The sequence below is a fragment of the Rhinoderma darwinii genome, chromosome 5, assembly GCF_050947455.1.
Source record: "Rhinoderma darwinii isolate aRhiDar2 chromosome 5, aRhiDar2.hap1, whole genome shotgun sequence".
NCBI classification, from domain to species: Eukaryota; Metazoa; Chordata; class Amphibia; order Anura; family Rhinodermatidae; genus Rhinoderma; species Rhinoderma darwinii.
This window is the reverse complement of record NC_134691.1, coordinates 210,057,651-210,081,600: the sequence shown is the minus strand read 5'-3', so window position 1 is coordinate 210,081,600 and position 23,950 is coordinate 210,057,651. Positions and strand designations below refer to the sequence as shown.

The 23,950-nt window shown below is 40.9% G+C and overlaps 1 protein-coding gene across 1 annotated transcript in view; it reads right to left on the bottom strand.

The window, feature by feature from the left end:
* FASTKD3 (FAST kinase domains 3) overlaps positions 1-23,950 on the bottom strand; it is a 71,210-nt gene that overhangs the window by 34,829 nt on the left and 12,431 nt on the right. The window contains exons 2-3 of the mRNA XM_075826915.1: positions 5,629-7,050; positions 966-1,051 (exon numbers count right to left, since the gene is read on the bottom strand). Coding sequence (XP_075683030.1) covers positions 966-1,051; positions 5,629-7,027 — 1,485 coding nt within the window. The 5' untranslated portion in view covers positions 7,028-7,050. The remainder of the gene's footprint in view (positions 1-965; positions 1,052-5,628; positions 7,051-23,950) is intronic.

Here is a 23,950-nt window from a genome sequence, read left to right as displayed (position 1 = left end):
AAAATGAACCACTAAGGCCCCATGCACACGACCGTGCCCGTAATCCGTAACCCGTGCACGGTTCGTAATTACGGGCACTGCCGGCCGCGGCAGTCTAATTTGTGGGCCATATTCCGAACAATAATGTATGGGAGTACGGTCCGTAAAAAGCAAGATAGGACAAGTGCTATCTTTTTGCGGAAGGTTTCTATGGCATGGACTCCTTCCAGTAAATAGACAGGAAGGTGTCCATGGACAATAAAAGTGAATAGGTCCGCAATTGTGGACCGTAATTACGTAATGCCAAAGTTATAACCACAAGAAGTGAGACATCTCAGATTTGAAATACGTGGCCATGTCAGGAAGTGGTGACAGGTCCTGTCACCACTCCCAAAAAGTCTATTTTGGTAAATACCTGTATTCCTTGTGAAATAAAAAATATTTTCTCACAACTCTGCGTTGTGCCGTTCCACTGTTATTCCTCCAAAAATAGCGATTCTAGAAGGGTTTTTATTTTTTTTATGGTATCCACCGTGTGGGATAAACATAATATTTTTATAGTACGGGTTGTTACCGAAGCAGCAATACCAAATGTGTAGTTTTTAAAAAAAGTAATTCCTCTGATAGCCCTCCTGAATATTTATGAATAAACTGACAACATGGCGCTACCAATCCCCTTGTCAAAGGGGTCTGTTCCTAGCATGGCACGGTCAGGACTTAAGAGTCCTCACCCTTTAACCCAGAAAAGATGCTCCAGAATGGTTACTTCATGAAGAATAGATGTATTTACTAAAATACACTTCGGAAGAGCCGACCAATCCTCTTCAATTCAAAGTAATCGATAGTGTATGATTCAGAGATATGAAAAACAACTATTACTAGATTTGAATATAAATATATATATATATACACACACTAAAACAAAATGAGACATCTTCCAATCCCCCCCCCCCCCCCCCAAATATTTATGTTGCATGATTTCTTACCTTGTAGAAGGGACATTCTAGGATAACAGTCAGATATAGTTGCGTCAGCTGGGATAACACACACGGATCCAAGTTTCCATTCTGATCTAGAATATGGTTTAAACATTATATATATATATATATATATATATATATAAAGACTTAGGGTCTTAAGTATTTCTGCAAAACAAAGCATCTTAAAAATAAGTCAACAGTTTCATGCGAGAAAATTGTAAAAAAAAGTTTAGAAACTCAAACTTCATAGTACGAAGACCTTACAGACTAATCCTAAGGGGGTTTGTAATTTACAGAAACTAAACAGTGAGAGCCTACTTGAGTACCTTCAAGTATTGATCATCTAGTCTGCACTGCGCCCAAGTCTCTCGTATTCTGGGCTCTGTCTCTGGTGCACATCCAGGAGGACAGTCACATATCATTAGATGAAGAAGTAGCTAGTACAACATACAGGAGACCGTGTACTCAGTATCTAGTCTCTCTGGAAATAATTTGTCTCCATCCTCTCAGTGAGTGCAGAAGTAGGTGCATTTGTAGGGACTGTTACTAACACTAACGCTGAAGCGGGACGTGTACACTACCGATTCAATTGTTTGATATCAGTAAGAAAGTTTTACGATTTCTTTTAACCTGAAGACGCACAAAGGCGAAAAAAAATGTTCTACTTTGTGATACAAACATCTGAAATGTAAATCTTTCCGTCCATAAGACTTTTCCCCAATTATTCTCCATCCAATATCTGTGTTCTTTTGCCTATTTTAATATTTTCTTTTTATTGACTAGTCTCATATATGGCTTATTCTTTAAAGCTTCATTGTTGAAGATGAGACTGGTGTTTTGCAGGTACTGTTTTGGCCTTAACGACCATGCATTCTTTCTTTTTATCATCAGCATTCCAAGATTCAAAACTTTTTTATTTTTCCTTAAAAATTGCTGTGTAAAGGCTTGTTTTTTGCGGGATGAGTTGTGTTTTTCAATGCCACAATTTTTGGATATATTTAATATATTGATGAACTTTTATTAACTTTTTTTAGGGAGGGAATTGAAAAACAATGCTGGAATAGCTGTTTTTTTCGAGTTTTAAATTTATGCCGTTATCTTTATTCTTTTTGGTTGGCGATATTAAATATTTTTTATGTTTTACTCCGTCTTCTCAAGAAAAATTCTTTAAAACAAATATTTTTTGTTTTTGAGTCGCCACATTCCAAGGGCCGCAACTTTTTTATTTTAAGGTCGTTGTACCCATATTTGGGTTTGTTTTTTGCGGGATGAGATGTAGTATTTATTGGTACTATTTTGGGGTGCATGGGACTTATTGATTAACTTTTATTTTTGGGGGAAAAATGGGGGGAGGGAAAGCAATTTCGTTGTTTTTAAAAAAAAATTATGCGGTGTTTATTATGCAGTTTAATGCGTCGACTTTGTTTCTCGGATCGTTATGATCTTGGAAACACCATATATGTGTGTTTTTTACTATTTTTCATACACTTTTGCTGAATAAAACAACTCTTTATGGAAAAATGGTTTTATTTTGTTTTTACAATGCCCTTTATTTAACGGTTTTAATATTTTTTTAGTCCCACCAGGGGACTTCACAATGCAACCCTCTGATCGCTGATGTAATGCTCTGGCATACTCAGCATACCAAAGCATTATTCCCAGTCCGTGTAAAACTATATAGCTATTTCACACCTGGGGGCCCCCCGGATGCGATGGCAACCCGATGGCGGCTGACGATCACTATGACATGTCAAAAGTTTTTTAAAAAGTTTAGTTAACCTTTAAGGTGTTAACCTGCCAGGATTGGAGGTTTCTCCAATCACAGCACTTGCAGCGGGAGCCTGGCTGTCAGTCATAGAGCGCAGCTTTTGTGCCCACACGATCATGTACATGCATGTCAGGATGCGGGAAGGGGACCCTTCCTATGAAGTGCATGTACGTGATAATGTGGGAAGTGGTTAAAAAAACTGTGGACCTGTGAAGTTTAAAGGGGTTTTACCAGTACTTTTATATTGATGGCCTATACTTAGGATAGGTCATCAATATCAGATCATTGGGGGTCGGACTCCCTAAACCCCCATTAATCAGCTGACTAAAGGGGCCGCCGCAATGATTGCCTGGGATTGCTGTTCTGGTCTCATTCAAGAAAACGGGACTGAGCTGCAATCCCATGCACAGCTGCAACAGCATTGTACCTGGTAAACTATGATGAGGCCGCGGCAGTCGTCGTAGGAGTAGGCCACCCTCTGTTCCGATATCGATGACTTATCCTAAGGATAGGCCATCAGTATTAAAGTACCAGATATCCCCTTCATTTTCATACGTTTGTAAGATTTTAAGGATCTTGACAAATTGTCACATGGAATAATATTTACTTCTTAGAACAACAGATAGACAAGTTTGAGAAAAAAGCTCTTCTTCCTGGCTTTAATGATCCAAATCTTTCGATACCCCAAGAAGGATGGTTAGGGTCGATTTACCCAGCGGGCCCCAGAAATTTAGTGCCTCTAGCTGGTCCAAATGTTGATTCTCTGGTTAACAACTAAAGGGAATGGAATCGGATCCAAAGGAAGAAATAGGAAGTAGCTTTGCTATGGACAATGTAAAGACTCTGTAAATGTACCGGAAATGGCTAACAGAAGACAATAATTGTAGCGTGGTACGGCAGTCCAGAAGCAAAGGTAACAGGGAAGAAGTGTAGATACCAGTAGGATAAGATGGAGTCGGTAACAGTAGAAGTCAGTTACTCCGTATAGTAGCAGGTAGTTCAGGAGTGTAGTCGGCCAAACTGAGGTTTAGTTATGGTGATATAACAGAGCCGAGTATGTGGTACAGTAGCGCATAGTTTGAAAGAGTAGTCAGACAAGCCAAGATTCAGAAATGGTGATGTAGTAGGGACGTTACAACAGGGATGAAGAGCAACACTAGACAAACAAGACATGTCTATCAGGACACAAATACTAAGCAGCAATACTCTGGAAAATCAAACCTAACTACGAAATAACACATAACTGGCACTGAAGCCAATGTGTTGCCGTTTTACACTTCGTTCTATTGGCAGACGCTTTGCACATGCGCCTCACGAAATCCCTACCAGCCCCGCCACAAGACTCTGCAACCGCGGCTGGATTCAAACTTCTGAATGGTAGTGTAAGTTCGTTCCCTCTTTCCTGTATCAGAAAATTTTGATTTACGAGTTTGTCATACACAGATACTGGCTGGTGACTGGCTCATGCAGCTCTATGTGTACTACCCTATTTTTGCAAATTAGTGTTCGAGAAAAAAAAAAAACAGTGCTGGATTCAGGAAGACAGCGCTAATCAGGTCAGTTAACCAATTTAACTTTTATGACCCAGTGACAGGTTCTCTTTAAGAATAAGTTACAAATATTTATAGTGTTCTATTAACCCCTTAGTGACCAGCCCATTTTAGGCCCTAATGACCAAGCTATTTTATTCGTTTTTCTATAGTCGCATTCAAAGAGCTATAACTTTTTTATTTTTTTGTCTACATAGCTGTATGAGGACTTGTTTTTTGCGGGATTAGTTGTGCTTTTTAATAGCACCATTTTTGGGTACATATAATTTTTATATTAACTTTTATTAACCCTTTTGGGGGGGGATTATAAAAAAACTGAAATTCCGCCATTGTTCTATGCGTTTTTAAATTGACGCCGTTCACTATGCGACGTAAATAACATGTTACCTTTATTCTATGGGTCGGTACGATTACGGCAATACCACATACGTAGAGTTTTTTTTATGTTTTACGACTTTTGCACAATAAAAACACTTTTGAACTAAAATTATTTGTTTTTGCATCGTCGCTTTCCAAGAGCCGTAACTTTTTTATTTTTCCATCAATGTAGTGATTTTTTGGGCTTGTTTTCTGCGGGACAAGACGTAGTTTTGAATGGTACTGTTTTGGGGTGCATGGGACTTATTGATTCATTTTTATTAATGGAGTCATTACGGTCGCGGCGATACCACATATGTGTACTTTTTTTTTTACACTTTTACTAAATAAAACCACTTTTTATGGAAAAAAATTATTTTATTTATTTTTTTACTGTACTTTTTATTAATAATCTTTATTTCACATTGGTGACTTATTTTATTAGTCCCACTAGGGGACTTTACTGTGCGATGTTCCGATCGCTGCTATAATGCTCTGGTATACTTCGTATACCAGAGCATTATTGCCTGTCAGTGTAAGTCTGACAGGCAATCTGTTAGGACGTGCCTCCGGCGCGTCCTAACAGGAATATGTCCAGGGCAGACCTGGGGGCTTTTATCAAGCCCCCGGCTGCCATGACACCCCATCGGAGACCCGCGATTGCATTCGCGGGCCGCCGATGGGTGACAGAGGGAGCGCACTCCCTCTGTAAACAAAGTTAAATGCCGCGGTCGCTATTGACGGCGGCATTTAACGGGTTAAACGGCCGCGATCGAAGTAAACTTCGATCGGGGGCGTTGGAGCAGGAGCTCAGCTGTCATCAGACAGCAGAGCCCCGGCTCCTGCCTGCACGGGAGACCAGTGCAGGACTTAGACTAGGCTGACGTGAAAAGGCGTCAGCCTAGCCTAAAGCCCATTAGTGACCGACGTAAAAAGGCGTATTAGTGGTCACTAAGGGGTTAATTAAACAGTAAGTAGAAATAGTAACGCCTACCTTGTAACTGCTCGATAAAATAAGGACTGAAAACCTTCTCGAAAAAATTTACAGGAAAGCGCTGTATCAGTGTGAACGAGTGCAACAAATTCAATAAGCTTTGCGGCTGGAACTGTGAAAAACGATTGCTCATGACTCTTTCCAGGTGCTTAAACAACTCAGATGCATTAGGTGGAAGGTAATTCAGAATGCCAAAAGGAATAACTTGCTCTGTAATTTGGTATGTGGTAAAATTTTCTGAATTATACACAAAGCTTTCAGCTACAGCATTAAAAATCATTTCGGAGAGTATTCGATTGTTGTTGCAATACTGCATGACTCTGGTGACCGCCTCCGGTGACATTGTAAAGGCCGTTTTGGACACATGCATTTCTAAAGCTTCGGTAAATTGTGGATCTTTATAAGAAAATTCATTCGAGGCAACTAAGACCTTAACAAGCTCTTCACCTGTGAAGTGAGGTACATGTATAATAGAACACTTGCACAGGTTTCTTACAAGATCCTTGGCTTCTGTTTGTTTGAGTTTTACCAAAGAAAAAAGTACAGAACTGATTTGTTTGAGATTTAGTTGCGTCGATACTGAAATTGCAACGGTATGCATTTTATCTAATAAGCTTTGGTACTGGAGTCCATCACCAGAAATCGCTTGTAACAAGGAATACACCATTACAATCTCTTCTGGAGTCCAACTTTCAACCTTCTTCATTTGCACGCGATCCATGATTGACTGTAACATAGTAAAGTTTGATCTCATGGATGACAAGCATTCCCCTAAAACACAAAGATTTTCTATTGTCATTTGCCCTTTGTAAACTCTTTCTTGGCATTCATGCAGTAAACATGTTAATGTAGCGCTCCTGACGTCCATTCCTAATTGAACAAATGCCTTTAGGGCATTCACCAGACTAGATGTAGATAGTTTCTGACATTGCTGCTCAAACTGTAAAGCAATGGCTTTAAAAGTCTTGTTTTTAAGCAGCTCGCTTAAAACGTTACTATTTTTAGATTCCACTTCGGCTATTTTTAGCAAGGCTGCAGCGGCCATATTATCAGAGACGTGTTCAGCGGAGTCCAGCAATTTAAAGATTGGTTTGGATGAATAAAGGCAACACAACTGGTCTAAGAAGAATTTCTCGTCTATCTTTTTTTCTCTTCGTTCCATATTTTCCCTGTTTCCATAAAGATGTATGGAACACTCAGATGTAACATGAGGTAGATACAAGGCTAGAGAATGGTATCCTTTACGTGGAAAAACCGTGCAGTAGTTCATTTCTTTCAGGAAGTATCTTCTGTAGGTTTGATAAAGCAGGAAGCTGTTCTGCATTCTCAGACATGTGAAACAAGTACTTTTCAAAACTGAGATATAGGGCCAATATGGAAGTAATTTTGCTACGGCCATATTAAATGACAAGATGATGATTCCTGTAGATAATAGGAAAATTTGTATTATGCCACTTTGCTCATCACATCATATTGCATACTATTCTTTAAAAAACGATATTAAACTATATTCATATTCAAAATGTGCAGATGGAAAATGTAAAGAACTACCGTAAACCGTTGTCTTTGCCATGCTATACTAGAAAATCATGTCTACACGCTCATTTAGCTTGATTTCCTTGTAGTCTCAATTACACAATCACACGACAGATAAGACTAGAGTAAAGAGCAAGTTTACTATAAGGCTCTTTGACACTGCGTTAGTGGTCTTAAATATATATATATATATATATATATATATATATATATATATATATATATATATATATATACGCCAAGAAAACCGACGTATATGTTAGGCCTCATGCAAACGGCCGTGCCCGTGATCACTGTCCATGATTATGGGCACGGCCGGCCGCGGGCAGCCACCCGCATTTTCGGCCTGTGCTCCATAAAAAGCAAAAGATAGGACATGTCCTTTTGCTTTCTACAGCCCGGACATGGTGTCCATGGTCAATAGAAGTGAATTGGTCGGTAATTGCGGACCATAATTACGGTCCGCAATTATGGACAAATTCTACAGTTGTGTGCATGGGGCCTTAGACAGAGGCTGGGTCGGATGCCTAACAGTGACATCCGTCACTCATAGACTACTATGGTATCCTGGTAAGTAATAGGTCATGAACTCTAATTACCCTTTACATCACGTATTTGTTAAACACATACCATTATAGCCTGTGTGTGATAGGTGCCATCGTTAGGCAGGCGTTAAACGTGTCTCTCAATTAAAGGCTATAATAGCATCCTTTTAACGGATACGCCATGGAAAGCTATTGAAAGATCAGGACGTATCCGTTTGATAGAGGTCTGTGCACCATCACCATCATCACAATCACAATCAAATTACATACCTAAACAAGCCCACAATCAACTCATATACACACAACTCTGACCCTGGGCATTTTACACCTCAGATGCCGCGGTCAATAGCGACTGCGGCATCTGAGCAGTTAGACAGAGGGAGGGAGTTCCCACTGTCCCCCCTGAAACAAATTCGCAAAGTGCCTATCGGTTGCCATGGCAGCTGAAGGCCTAATAAAGGCCTCCAGGTCTGCCATCAGTGCCCTATTATTAAGCCTAAGGCTCAATAGTAGAGCATGGATAAAAGTAACACACTGCAGTCCCTAGGGGACTGAAAAAATAAAAGGTAACTTTTCAGAATAAGCTGTCATATGTGTGTACATGGGAAATGACACTATTTCTGGCCATTATAGGACTTCTATTCTGCATTACTTAGAAGTTTTCCCCTAGCTCTAATTCTCAGCAATCTCTGAGCTAGTAGGCGGAGCCTAATGGTTATTATGTCTTCTATACAGTGCACGCAGAGAAAAGGAGAATCCTGGCTCCTAACTTTAACGATCACAAATCCGCAGCATGCGCTTTCTGTGAAGGATGATCACTACGAGTTTCACCCTTTTCAATGTAGAAGGGGTGAAAATCCGCTGTGAACCCACAGTAAAATGTGTTACATCCTCTACGTTAGGTCCGGCCCAACCTCACTCTGACCGCCGCATGCGAGTCCGTCCTACTCACTCACATTTAGGAGCAGAAGGGCGGATGGAGCCAAGTATGGCAGTGGCAGTTTGAGTGAGGTCGGTGCGTGCCAGCCCAAGAGTGGATCAATCCGGTCACCTGACCTGAGTCAATGACGTGAGGTCAGGTGACCGGACTGGTCTACTCCCGGGCCGGCAGTGGTGTAGCTATAGGGGTTGCAACTGCGACCAGGCCCCTAAGCCTGGGGGGCCTGCAGGGCCCCCATTGCCACACATCGCTGACTGCGCTGGTCCTTCTTCCAATTGAATCTGCGTCCGCAGGATACACATTCAGTTGGGTGCATTCACTGTGCCGGGAGTTGCTCGGCGCAGGCAGGCACGATGTAGTGACATCATTGCGCATGTCTGCGCCGAGTCACTCACAGCTCAGTGCAGAGGAGGAGAAGGATCTCCTCCACCCGTTGTGGGAACGGGGATAGGTAAGTAATTGTTATTATTTTTCTATTAGGTACATACATATGGGGGCATTATGCTGGGTATGGGAGGGGGGGGCATTATACTGTATGGGACAGCCATGGGGGGTATTCTACTCTATGGGGGCATTATACTGTATGGGACAGCTATGGGGGGGGGGCATTATACTGTATGTGGCAACTATGGAGGGCATTATACTGTATGGGGCAGCTATGGGGGGCATTATACTGTATGCGGCAGCTATAACGGCATTATGCTGTATGGGACATTATACTGTATGGGGCAGCTATGGGGGCATTATACTGTATGGGGAATTATAATGTATGGGGCAGCTATGGGGGGCATTATACTGTATGGGGGTATTACTTACTCAGTGAGGTCAGGTGACTTAAATGGGCTTTTTTCATCAAGGACATTTATGATATATCCACAGGATATGTCATAAATGTTCGATAGATGTGGGCCCACATCTGGGTCCCAGATCTAATTCAAGAACAGGGCCCCTAAACACGGTTCTACCTCTTTGTGTTGTGGCTGAAGCGTGTGATTTCCGACCATGAAGAAGAAAACAAAAAGAATAACTTGCTGAGCTACGCTGTTTCCGTAAGTCCCATAGAACGAAATAGTAGTTACGGAAAGAGCATAACTCGCATGCTACGCTGCTTCCATAACTCCCATTTACTACTATGGGAGTTCTGAAAGCCGCGCAACTCAGCGAGCTACGCTGTTTTCTTCTTCATGGTTGGAAAATCAGCAGAAACACAGAGAGATAAAACAGGTTTTAGGGGACCCCGTTCTAGAGATAGGTGCGGGTCCCAGAGGTGGGACCTACATGTATCTGCCATTTCCTGCGGATAGGTCATAAATGTCTCTGAAGGGAAACTCCTTTTAAATGTTTTTATCCTTACTTTAGAACTATGCTGCACTGGCATACTGTAAGTCTATGCGCCAGTACATTAGGCATGTGCAAAATATGAACATTTTTTAGGCCAGATAATCTTTAAAAGTACTTAGCGTATCCTCCCTTGCTGCCGCAGGAAAAACCGGCTGAAAAACCGCACCAAATTGTAGTGCAGTTTTTCGGCCAAGATGTCCACTGCAGAAAACTGCACATAAAAAAAAAAAAAAAAAACGTTTCATACTTATGTAGCCATGAGACAGAGAGATAAAACAGGTTTTAGGGGGCCCCGTTCTAGAGATAGGTGCGGGTCCCAGAGGTGGGACCTGCATCTATACGACATTTATGACATATCCTGTGGATATGTCATAAATGTGCCTGATGGCAAAATCCCTTTCAGTAAGTCGGAACAACTTACTGCTGTGAGATCTTTTCAAAGCTTACCATTGTTAAGAGTCGACTGCGTTCCAGACTGAACGACGCACCATCATCAATACCGGCAAATATCACACACCTCACCAAACAGAAGCAGTTCCAGCCATCACATTATGGGTGAGTTAATTAAATGTTTGACCAAATATAGCAGGGTGATTTTTAAGTTGATAATTTTGTATGGCCCACGAATGATGTTATAAATATCCAAATGGCCCTTGGCAGAAAAAGGTTTCCACCACCCATGCTCTGTCTACTGAGCTTCCGTGACTGGAGCTGTGGAGAATTGGGCCTCCGTGCTGGAGCAGGGGCACTTCACAGGGTAAGTTCCTGCTGGTTTATTATTTTAACACCATCCTAAGCCCCTGATTTTAAAAAGTACCGGATAAACCCTTCAAGAATCAAGTGGGCATTATTATTTATTAGCAGCTATTTCTGTATTTACACTCATATAGGGAAGGCTATCCAGCAATGATTGAGTCCACTCACTGGACTCTAAGCCACAATGAGCAGGGATTTAAATCAATAAATAACAGGTTATTCTGAATTTTTATGCACAAAACTATATATCAATCTGCTCAGCCCCTCCTGCTCTATAATATAATACCCACAGATAAAAAAAAAAAAGCTTATTCAATGTCACACGTTCCCTTTAAAGAGGATCTGCCACTAGTTTAGTAATGCCCAATCTCCTAGCTAATATAATAGGCGCTGTCACGCTGATAAGGCTAGTGAAAATTGCGTCCAAAAAAGTTTATTATTTTAAAAGTTATGAGCTTTTATTTCTAAATATGCAAATGAGGCTATACTAGTCAAGTGGTTGTCAACACCAATGATTCTCCTGAGGTTGAGCTACCTCCTAGCCTGTGACGCTGTCCTATCAAGATCAAGCTGCTTCACACAGTGTGAGAGACTGAGGCTGGAGGGAAGGGGGTTCACTTCAAATAGCCATATCTCCGGCTGTGGACCACCTAGAACAGTGGTTCTGGTGGCATATGAAAGATGAGATTCTAAACAACTGGAATTTAAACAACCGGGGGTATCACCAGCTGAAAACACAGTCGGGAAAAGAAGCTGTATACTTTATGATCACACTCTGTTGTTGGGCAGGGAAGGGGGAGAAGCTGTATGACGATTGGACAGCGTCATACAGAAAATATTAGGCCGCCCAGAGTGAAAAGAAAGAGTAACCCCCCCATTTGGCAAGTATAGCCAAATTAGCATATTTAGAAAAATGCACCTAACTTTGCGAACAAAAAACATTTTTGAAAAAAAATTACACTGTAGTTATCAGCATCATAGCGCCTATTAGATTAATAAACTAGTGACAGATCCTCTTTGAGTTAATGAACTTATGTGTATATACCTTAGATTTTCAGCAGGATATTTCATACAAAGTACCATTGTGAGAAATATGACATGCCAAATAGTTAAAGGGGTTGTCTGGGCAAGAGACGGTTTTCCTACTGATGACCTATCCATAAGCCAAATATGGACAGTGACGGCAAGGCTCTGACTGGGGATTTCACTCCTAGAGGGAGCCCCAATGGCGCTATCTACAGGGAAGGGGCTGTGGCGCTATCAACAGGGGGGTGCCTGTGGTCAAGTTAAAAAAAACAGATGTGGGAATACACCTATCGAACTTCACAGTTCTGAAAACACGGACGTTTTTAACTGTTGTGTGAATATAGCCTAAAGGGTTTTTGCTGGACATCCCTTTTTTTGCAGCCTCAGTGTCCCTAAACAGGTGTGCAGCTTATTATTGTATAAATTAACTATGTGAATAAAATATTTTTGTATTTTCAATACCTCCTTGGTTCCCAGCATCCATTCTTTCTCTTTTGGTTCTACATATTTTGCAGTGATGCTGTTTGGGTTTTACACCCTTGAATCAACCCATTTGAAGTTTAGACATATTTTACTTTTGCATTTCTTCTAATGGGATATATTGATTCATGTTGCTATTTCGGTTTTTGTTTTTCTATGTTAGTCTATGGGGCCGTGCAGACAGTCCGTGATTTTTCCGCAGCGTGAGTCCGCTGCGTAAAACTCACGACATGTCCTATATTTCTGCGTTTTTCGCGCATCATGCACTCATTGAAGTGAATGGGTGCGTGAAAATCACGCGCACCACTCGGAAGCACTTCCGTGGGACGCGCGTGATTCGCGCAACAGCAGTAAGAAGTAGGATTGAAAACAGAAAAGCACCACGTGCTTTTCTGTTTACAAACATCCAAACAGTGTCATAATGATGGCGGCTGCGCGAAAATCACGCAGCCGCGCATCATACGGGGATGACACACGGAGCTGTTAAGTGCGTTTTGCGCACACAAAATGCCGCGTTTTTTGTGCGCGCAAAACGAACACGCTCGTGTGAATCCGGCCTAATTCCAATACATTTTGCAAAAAACCTGTGGGGTCTAAATGCTCACTTTACTCCTAGAGATTCCTTGAGGGCTGTAGTTTGCCTGATAAAGTCGCTTTCGGGGTCTCCACTGTTTTGGTCCCTCAGGGCTTTGCAAACGCAACATGGCATCCGAAAACAATTCTAGAAAAATCTGAGTTCCAAAAGCCAAATGAAGCTCCTTCCGTTCTGAGCCCTGCAGTATGTCCAAACAGCAGTTTATGACCACATAAGTGGTATTTCCGTACTCTGGAGAAATTTCTTTACAATTGTTGTGGTGCTTTTTCTCCTTTATTCCTTGTGAAAATAAAATAAAAAACTGAGCTAAAAATACTTTGTGTGTGAAAAAATGTAGATTTTAATTTTTACTGCCTAATTCCAAGAAATTCAGCAAACAAATTGGTGGGGTTAAAATGGTCTGATTTATGGAGGTTTCTAATATATAGGCCACTCAAAGTCACTTCAGAAATGAAATAGTCTGTGGTGTTACTATTTGTCTTACAAAAAGATACATTTAAATTTAGAAAAACAATTTTTCAAAATTTGCTCTAAATTTTGGTATTTTTGCACAAAAACTGAATGTATCGACCAAATTTTACCACTAACTTAAAGTACCATGTGTGACGAGAAAATCTCAATAGCTTGGATAAATAAAAGAATTCCAAAGTTATTACCACATAAAGTGAAACATGTGCATGTCAGATTTTAAAAACGTGGTCTGAGCCCTAAAGGACCAAACTAGGCTGCATCATTAAGGGGTTAATACCATTTTTTACCTTTTTGATCATCAATCCATTTTTTGGGTGGGAAACAAGGTGACTAAAAAAACATCAATTCTGGCAGTTTTATTATTTTTTTAGAGCATTCACAGTTTGTCGCCAGGACGACTCCCCGCAACGGCTGAAGTTAATGCACGGACTGTCTTCCTGGAAGAGCGCTGAGTCGCTGTGTTGAAGGACCTACAGCTGGAATGGACAATACAGCGTGTTCTCGCTATAGAACCGGAGATTACGCTGGGCAGGGAAGGGGGAGAATCTGCAGGATGCTGATTGGACAGCATCATAAAGACAAACTATAACACCGCCCACAGAGAAAATGGAGTTACCGCCCATTTGGCAAGTATAGGCTCATTAGCATATTTACAAAAAAGGTCATGACTTTTGAAATAAATATCGTTTTGGAATACAATTTTCACTGTAGTTATCAGAATGACAGCGCCTATTAGATTAGTTAGAAGAGGGCATTAATAAACTGTATGTCACGACCGCGAAGGAGGAGTATAGAGTGAGCTCATGGGTAGAGCCTGCTCCATACACAGTGGGTGTCAGCTGTATGTTACAGCCAACATTTCCCTGCAATGGCAGGTTACTCCAGGGCGTTTGACCACTAAGATGCCGCTGTCAGTAGCGAACGCACCATCTAAGCCGTTAGAAAGAGGGGGGAGTCTCTTCCATTACCTGACCCAGCAAAGCACCGATGGTTGTCATAGCAGCCTGGGGGCTAATGTAGGCCAGATTTGTGATTTCTATTAAGCACTATAACGCTATTTAACCTGCATGGTGCTTGCCGTAACCTGCCCCCCCCCCAAAAAAAAAACTGACAGTTGATTGGTCACCTTACTTACAAACAAAATGGAAAAAAAATAAGTGATCAATAAGTTGCATGCACCCCAAAATGGTTCCAATAAAATCTACAGCGCGTCCGACAAAAGTCTTGTTAAGGGTCTCAGAAAACAAACATTTTCTTTTCCTTGTAAAAGTTTATCAGAAAAAAAATATATATCAATTTGGCATTGTCAATCTTATTCACCCGTAGAATAAAGTTGACATGTTTTTTTGAACTGCACGTTGAACGCCGTAAAAACAAAACCCAAAAAACAATGGACAGTTTTTTTCCTATTCCAACCCACAAAGAATGTTTTGGCAGTTTCTCAGTACATTACAGAATACATTAAAAGGTGCTACTAAAAACGACAACATGTCCTGCAAAAAACAAGGCCTCATACGGCTATGTTGATAAAAAAAAATAAATCTAAAAGTTATGGCTTTTCGAAGGCAGGAAGGGGGCAAAAATGAAAGACTGAAAAGTGGCTGCAATGCCAAGGGGTTAATATAGCAGATATGCTTTTTCAATTCAATGTTTGGTGCATTCTCATTGAAACTTGCACCTGATTTCCAGGACATACAGTGAAGGAAAAAGTATTTGCCCCTCATTAGATGTCTTCTGTTTTTGCTAATTTGTTACATGTCAAATCATTCACTGGATTTCATTATAAGCTAAATACAACACAAAATGCAGCTTTTACGTGATTATTCAATTTATTGAGGATAAAGATTTGGTGCAGATTTTTGTCCAAAATCGCTGCTGTGGAAAGAAGAGCAGAAAAAAAAAAAAATTTAAACTTGCCTTCACTGGCGTTGCCATAGCGACGTGTCCCTCTGCTTCTCAGGCAGTCTGGCCTCCTTAGACGACGCTGCAGCCCATGTGATCCCTACATTTTGTGATTGGCTGCAGCAATCACATGGGATTAAACATCATCCCAGCAGGCCAGCAGCACGAAGAACATCTGGGAGAACAAGGAGCCGTTACTATGACAACGCCTTTTTATTATATTTAAACAAGAAAAAGGGTTTATTTTATGTCCACATTTACGATTTTTGCGGCGGGGGCCTTTCTGCCACAAAAATCGCAACATTTGCTATTTTTACATAAATTGACATGCTGCAGATTAAAAAAGACAGCAAACCGAATAATACTCCAAAATATACTAGTGGTCCTAGTGACTAGATAACAAGCCCAGAAAAAGAAACAAGTCACGACCAAATAATTGAAAAAATATATATAAACAGTCTTTATTGAAGTTACTTTAGACACAGAGACAACATACAAACAATTAAATATATTAAAATACCAGGAACCCTCGAAAAGGGATGGAATCAGAACAAAAAAGCAGAGCGACCCCCAGATAGTAAAATATGGTCACAATCAACTCCCAAGTGTAGCTAAAGTGTATATATATAAGCTATTTAAGCAAGTGCTAGGCATAATACATTTGCACAGATGGACACGTATGCATAGTGTGAATAGTCAACAATCTAGAATGCAGTCCTAAGTACATATAGCACACTGAGCAATGTACCTACACCTACATGATATAAGATGAATGGGAGATCCGGACCAGGAAGGGGGACCTCTGCTTGACCCAACGCGCGTTTCGCTCATGCTTCGTCAGGGGTTGGTGTCCAAATGCCCCAGATTGCCTTAAATACCCCTACGTCACTAGCAGTTGCCAGCTGTTCCCTATCGGGTGGTTAGGTGTTCAGCGGCAGCCACAAATGGCAGCACAGGCTGCTAATGTTTTTTCTAACCAACCCTCGTATCTGATGGAGTCCGTTCAGAGGGTGGCAATAAAGAAAACCCTATTTAATTTATTACATTGGCGCACTAGAATATGGTGGAACAAAACCTACATGCAGCAATACCTGAGTAAGGGGCTAATTCCACGTGGGTTACGGGTACAAGTTTTTCCATCTTTTCCTATCGAGGATGATGCCTTTACCACTAAATGGGAGGCGTCGTGTGCGATGTGCTCTAGAAATTTTATGGAGCTCTTGGCGAGTCATAATGGGGTCTCATTGGAATCCCTGGATAAAGAGATCGAAGAAGTACAGACACGGGTACAAACTGAGTTTTCCAAGGATGAACTGGACAACTTGAATAAACAACTGGATGAGTCGTTTACTACCTGGGAGAAAGAAATCTCCTCTATTAAAATGAAGAAGTACCAACGAGATGTGGACGACTTCCAGAACAAGCGTATCTACAAGTGGCATTGGAAGATGGGTAGCAAACGAGCACGGTCAGCTTCCATCTCCTCACGCTCCTCAGCGAGTACCGCCTCCAATACCTCCAACTCCAGACCAGGAAGATATCCACAGCGACAGGGTAAACGCAAAGGTGATCAGGATCGGGGACACGAGTATCGTCAACATGCTAATAAGCGGACTTTTGCATCTGGATCTGAGTCCAACTCTACTAACCCTCTCAAGGTAATCAACCTCTCTGATAAAGTTTTAACACCTGCCCAAACTGAGGTCTTGCAACTGGGCCTAACTTTCTCACCTGTAGCTAAGTTTAATGTCTTTTCCGCAGTGAAGGATCTTCACTTGTTTGCTAGGAAACTGGCTTTTAAAAAGATCTATGCCAATAAAGACCCTAATTTTTCGTCTCTTTCGGCATTGGAATTGGAAGCAGTGAATGCCCTTCAAGATCTACTGGACGAACAAGCAGAACCTTCCCAAGGTGGGTACCCTCAGCACCTTTTACCTAAGTCCACTAAATTTCCCTCTCTTAGCCTATTCCCAGAAATATCTCTATTTGTTAATGTTGTCTCTCAGGAATTCAAGAGGATTCCTGATTACATAAAAAATGATAACCTTACCCGTATTCAGAGAATGGCTATTAGGGAACTGACCTCCATGAAAGGGATAGTTTTTAAACCCTCGGACAAGGGTGGAAACATAGTGCTTTGGGCCACTGTATCCTACGAGAGAGAAGTATTTCGTCAGCTACGAACGCCTGAATGTTATAAAAAGCTTACGTATAATCCACTATCTAAATACCAACAGGAATTATCTTCTGTCATTGGACAGGCATGTGAAGATGGCATTGTCACTAAAAAACAAGCGGATGGATTGCTGGTTTTGGAACCTACAGTAGCGACAATTTATCTGCTACCAAAGATACACAAGGACGCCCGCAATCCTCCAGGACGTCCAATTGTGTCGGGATCTAATAGTATTTTAGAACCATTATGTAAGTATATTGACCACTTCTTGAAGCCGATGGTTGAAATTCTTCCATCTTTTGTTCAGGATACTAACGATATCCTACGAAAAATAGAGGGGAAACATCTCCAAGGAGACATGTACTTAGTTACATGTGATGTAGAATCTTTGTACACTTCAATCCGACATGAAGATGGTCTGAATGCAACAAAGTTCTTTCTGGCAATGGGAAATCTGGATAGGAGTCATCAAGACTTTTTATTGAGGGCTCTCCAGTTTGTCCTGACCCATAATTTCTTCATTTTTAAAGAGTCCTTCTACCTACAGCTCCAGGGAACGGCTATGGGGCAGCTTGTGCACCTTCGTATGCCAATCTTTTCCTGGGGCTGTGGGAGAGGGACATCTTTCTGTCTAACCCTGTCCCGTTAATTGATAGAGTACACCTTTGGGCTAGATATATTGACGACGTTGTGTTTATCTGGCAAGGAACATCAGCTGAACTTAAACCGTTTATCAATTACTTAAATTGTAACAATATCAAACTCACATATCAGTTTAGCAAAACTACAGTTAGAGTAGATGATCAGGGACTGATACATACGGATCTGTATAGAAAGAAGACTGCTGTTAATTCGATTTTACATGCATCCTCGGCCCATCCTAAACATCTTATTAGAAACATCCCTGTTGGTCAATATTTACGAGCAAGACGCTTGTGCTCAGACCAACACACCTTTGAAAGGCAAGCCCAAGATCTCAAAAAGCGTTTCAAAGAAAGGGGATACAGTAATCGATCTATTCAGCGAGCCTATGATAGGGCAAAAAGGAGTCAAAGAACGATGCTGTTACAGGGCTCGAGCCGTCAAGATGCCACCGAAAACAAGGTTCGCTTGATCACTAACTTTAATTGCAAATCCGAGGAAATATTGGTGATAATGAAAAAATTTTGGCCAATACTTCAGCAGGACCACACTTTGGGTAAATTGTTACCACCTATTCCCTCCATCACATTTAGGAGAGCCCAAAACCTTAAGGATCTCTTGGTACATAGTTACCACCGGGGTTTACAACCTCAAAATGTATTCGGATCTAGAGGTCCCAAATGGGGGTGCTTTAAATGTGGACGCTGCGTAGCCTGTCCAAACATCGAACAGGCAACTACATTTTATGATTTTGATCATACACATGAATTTAAGATTATCCATCACATTGATTGTACCACCACGGGAGTCATCTATTTTGCCGTTTGTCCTTGTGACAAAATTTATGTAGGTATGACGACCAGACAATTACGCAGAAGGGTACGGGAACACGTATTGAGCATCCAAGCAGCTATGGGAATTGATGATGTATCACAACTTAATACGATTCCTCGCCATTTCAGGTTATTTCAGAACTGTGATGCATCACTCCTGAAAGTGAGAGCTATTGATCGGGTACTTATCGGTCCTAGAGGAGGAAATTGGAAGAAGGTCTTGGGACAGAAAGAAACCACTTGGATTATGAGGTTGGGATCCCTATACCCATATGGGCTTAATGAGTACAATAGTTTTGCACCATTTCTGTGAAATCGTTATAGCTAAACTTAGGGTCTTTTCCTGGTTGGATTATTGCCACTCTTATTGGTGTCCGCCAATATTTTATCCCGTACTTTTTAACTTGTCATTATTTGTTTTTATTCTTTTAATTTTAGATTTATATAGATTTTTGTATTTTCTATTTACCATTCCCCCTATGCCTCCTCTTCCTCTCTAGATATATGTTGGTATTGACTTTAAGGCTGGGTTCACACGACCTATTTTCAGACGTAAACGAGGCATATTATGCCTCGTTTTACGTCTGAAAATAGGGCTACAATACGTCGGCAAACATCTGCCCATTCATTTGAATGGGTTTGCCGCCTTATTGTGCAGACAACCTGTAATTTACGCGTCGTCGTTTGACAGCTGTCAAACGACGACGCGTAAATGGACTGCCTTGGCAAAGAAGTGCAGGGCACTTCTTTGCCACGTAATTTGAGCTGTTCTTCATTGAACTCAATGAAGCACAGCTCAAGATTTACGAGCGTCTCAGACGGCTCGCAAAATGCGAGGAGCATTTACGTGTGAAACGAGGCAGCTGTTAACAGTCTGTCTTTTCACACGTAAATGCCTCTCATCGTGTGAACATACCCTCATGCTCAACGCCAACTAGTATCCCAGTTTTTTGAGGTCGGATGAGATATATATAGATTTTTCAAAAATCAATCACATAGCTATATGTCCCCCCTCTTTTTTGTCTTACAGCAATACTTTTGCTATAATATTCAACATTTTGATCCAGCTCAAGGTCTTGTAATGTTTCCATCGTGAATTCGGAGTGACAGCTTACAGACATCTCGCAGATCTTCCTTTCGGCCATTGGCTTCTCAGGATTGATTTATCACTTTCAATTCTGATCATTCGTTATTTATTTATATAACACAATATCTGGTTTATATTGACCTCTTAGCACTGAATTTTTTATGATCAGTTTGGTATTTTTGTTTTTCTGGTATTTATACGTTTGCACAGATCAACACTTTATTGTATTATATAGGTATTATGTGCTTATATTGTAGACTTTGTTCTTGTATTATACCTTCTTCTGGTGTCTATACGTAGTAATTGTTCCATTTATAAGTTGATGTCTGGTATATTAACTATTAATATTAGCAGTCACCGCTTTGCCCATTCATTGGTTCATTGTCTACCTGCCCATTTCGTTTATGGTTTGCATTATTGGTCTTTCCATCCCCTATCCTCCTTTCCTTCCTTCTCTACCCCATTCTCTCCATTCCCTCCCCCATTTCACCCTGCATTCCCTTCCTCCTCTCTATCTCTCTTTTTTCACTTATATCATCATTGAGATTAGGAGTTTATTATGTAGTCACTTACTAATATAAATATATAGTCACTCTACACACACGTTTGGCATATTTACACGTACATATGTTGTGCTTTTTCTCACCAAAATTGTTTAAGAAATTGAGAATTTAATTCAATTAGATACATAATTACTTTTACACCTTTTTCATATAACTCTGTACGATTATTTACATTGACGTTATGTTTCACTTTGTTTCAATTGTCGCATATGTATATGGTGTTTTTTGTAGGCATATTTTATTTATTATTTTTTTTATTTCCTATTCGCCTGATCAGTAATCGGGTTAATTTTTCCCTTCCCTCTTTTTTCTTTTATCATTATCATCCCACTTTCACACTTTGTCACTGCACATCTCATCCTTTTCTTGCCGCTGGTTTTCTTTTCACCTCTTCTGTTTTCTTTTACTTCACACTTTTTTAGGCATCGTTCTCTTATTATATTTTTTTGGTTACTTCAACCATCTTCTTCTCATGCTATTGCTCACAGCAATCTCGGCACTGTGTTGCAGGTCTGGAGCGGTGTATGTTAACTGCTACCCAGCTTCAGCACCTTGGACAGCGACAGATCTGACTGGTGCTATATCTGTATTTGACGGCTGTGCTGAGCGGTTCAGCACGTTGGACAGCGATCTCGGCTTGCAGTACTGTGTTGTGCTCTTCAGCATACAGGACAGCAAGCGCTGTTCGTATGCTGTACTGTTACTTCGCAACGGACCGCTTGGTCCCGCTGCTGTTTTAACTGTTTGGTTTGCACGGATACTTTTATTTATTTTGGGGTCTTAATTAATTGTTTATTTCTGGCCATTTTTTATTTCAATTTCTTTGATAAGTTTTTTCTGCAGCTCCCTGTCTCTCTGCCCTCACTGGTGGTGCCGCGTCGAGCGGGCGGGTTGTTTTTGTCTCCCCGCCCGCTTCGCGTGGCTACACCACTGGAGGCAGACAGGGGAGGAGGTTATCTCGATCATTGGATTACACGATGGGACGCCATCGTGGGTAGGTTGGATGTATCGGCGGCTGCCATTTGTGGCTGCCGCTGAACACCTAACCACCCGATAGGGAACAGCTGGCAACTGCTAGTGAGGTAGGGGTATTTAAGGCAATCTGGGGCATTTGGACACCAACCCCTGACGAAGCACGAGCGAAACGCGCGTTGGGTCAAGCAGAGGTCCCCCATCCTGGTCCGGATCTCCCATTCATCTTATATCATGTAGGTGTAGGTACATTGCTCAGTGTGCTATATGTACTTAGGACTGCATTCTAGATTGTTGACTATTCACACTATGCATACGTGTCCATCTGTGCAAATGTATTATGCCTAGCACTTGCTTAAATAGCTTATATATATGCACTTTAGCTACACTTGGGAGTTGATTGTGACCATATTTTACTATCTGGGGGTCGCTCTGCTTTTTTGTTCTGATTCCATCCCTGTTCGAGGGTTCCTGGTATTTTAATATATTTAATTGTTTGTATGTTGTCTCTGTGTCTAAAGTAACTTCAATAAAGACTGTTTATATATATTTTTTCAATTATTTGGTCGTGACTTGTTTCTTTTTCTGGGCTTAGATTAAAAAAGACCTTAACTGAGGCAAGTGAGGCCTGCAGCTCTTTAGATTTTCGTCTGGGTTCTTTTGTAACCTCCTGAATGAGTTGTCAATGTGCTCTTGGTGAAAATGTTGTTAGGCCGCGCACTTCTGGGAAGGTTTATTAGCGTTCCAAGTTTTCTCCATTTGCGAATAATGGCTCTTACTGTGGTTCGCTGCAGTCCCAGACCCTTAACAACGGCTTTGTAACCCTTTCCAGACTGGTAGAGGTCATTGACTTTATTTGGCATCTGTATTTGAATCTCTTTGGAACGTGGCATCACATACTGCTTTTTTAGACCTTCGAGCCTGCTTCACATTGCCAGACAGGTTTTATGTAAAACCTTTGATGGGCATTATTTTATTTATTTTTTTAATTAACAGGTCAGTGTGTTTGGTGTAACTTAACTTTTTTATATACAGCTGCTCTGTATTCTCTATACGGAGCAGCTGTATCTTTTGCTATGACCTTAATCCTTTAGTCCCACAGACCTGACGGGTTCAGTGTCAGCGGGTCCTGCGTACCCGTAATCTATCACATCTAAGTTCATATCTTAGCTATGATCGATTACAGGTTGATCCTGCGTGTCCCGCTGACACTGAACCAGTCAGTTCTGCAGGACTGAAGTATTCAGGTCATAGCGAAAGATACAGCTGCTCTGTATAAAGAATACAGAGCAGCAGTATGTACAAAAGTAGAAATAATTGAGTTACATCAAACACACTGACTGACCTGTTTATATAAAAAAAAATGCCCCTCAAAGGTGTGAGGGGCCTTTAAGAGAAGTGTAGATTCTACAGGTCTGGCAGTAATAACGTCTCGTTGTGGCTTGTGAAATTGTATCCAATTGTTAATTGAAATTGGTTAACTGGTTAACTTAGTAGCTAAGGGGGAATTACTCTTTCACATAGGGCCAGGTAAAGCTGCACAGCATTTTTTCCTCAATATATGAAATCAGCATTAATCCTATCCCGACGTCCGCCGTATATATATATGGCAGAGATCGGGAAGAAAGTATGGAGCAGTCTCACAGCCTGAGCTGGGTCCAATAGTTCCACGTGTCAGTTGATTGTTTCGCCAAAACTTTACTGCAACGAACAGGATCCCTCTCGTTTAACCCGTTAAATGCTGCGGTAAACCGGCGACCGCGGCACCTAAGCCGTTGGAAAGAGGGGATGGTTCTCATGGCAGTCTGGGGGCCTAATGAAGGTCCCTAGGTTTGCCATCTTGTGCTCCTATTAAGCCCTGCCAGAGGAAGAACCTTTTCAACATTTTCAAATATGTAAAAAAACAAACAAAACTGGTATCACCGTTTTCGTGAAACTCCGTACTATTACAATATAACATTATTTAACCCGATTGGTGAATGCAGTTAAAAACTAAAAAAAGTAAAAACGGCAGAATCGCTGTTTTTGATCACGCACAAAAAAGTATTAAAAAGTGATAAAAAAAAGTCTTATGTACCCCAAAATAGTACCAATAAAAACTCCAGTTCACCCCAGAAAAAAATAAGCCCTCGCTCTGTTCAATTGACAGTAAAATAAAAAAGTTATGGCTCTCAGAATATGGAGACACAAGACAAATTTTACTTTTAATAATTTTTTTTTTATTGTAAAAGTAGTAAAACATAAAAAAAAAAAGAACTATATAAATTTGCTATCGTCGTAATCGGATTGACCCACAGAATAAAGTTAACATGTCGTAAAATCGAAACCCATTTTTGTTTTTTCCCATTCCACTCTACAAAAAAAATATTTTCCAGTTTCCCATTACATTATATGGTACAATAAATTGTGCCATGATAAAACTAACGGAAAAATAAAAAATATTATGGCTTTTGGAAG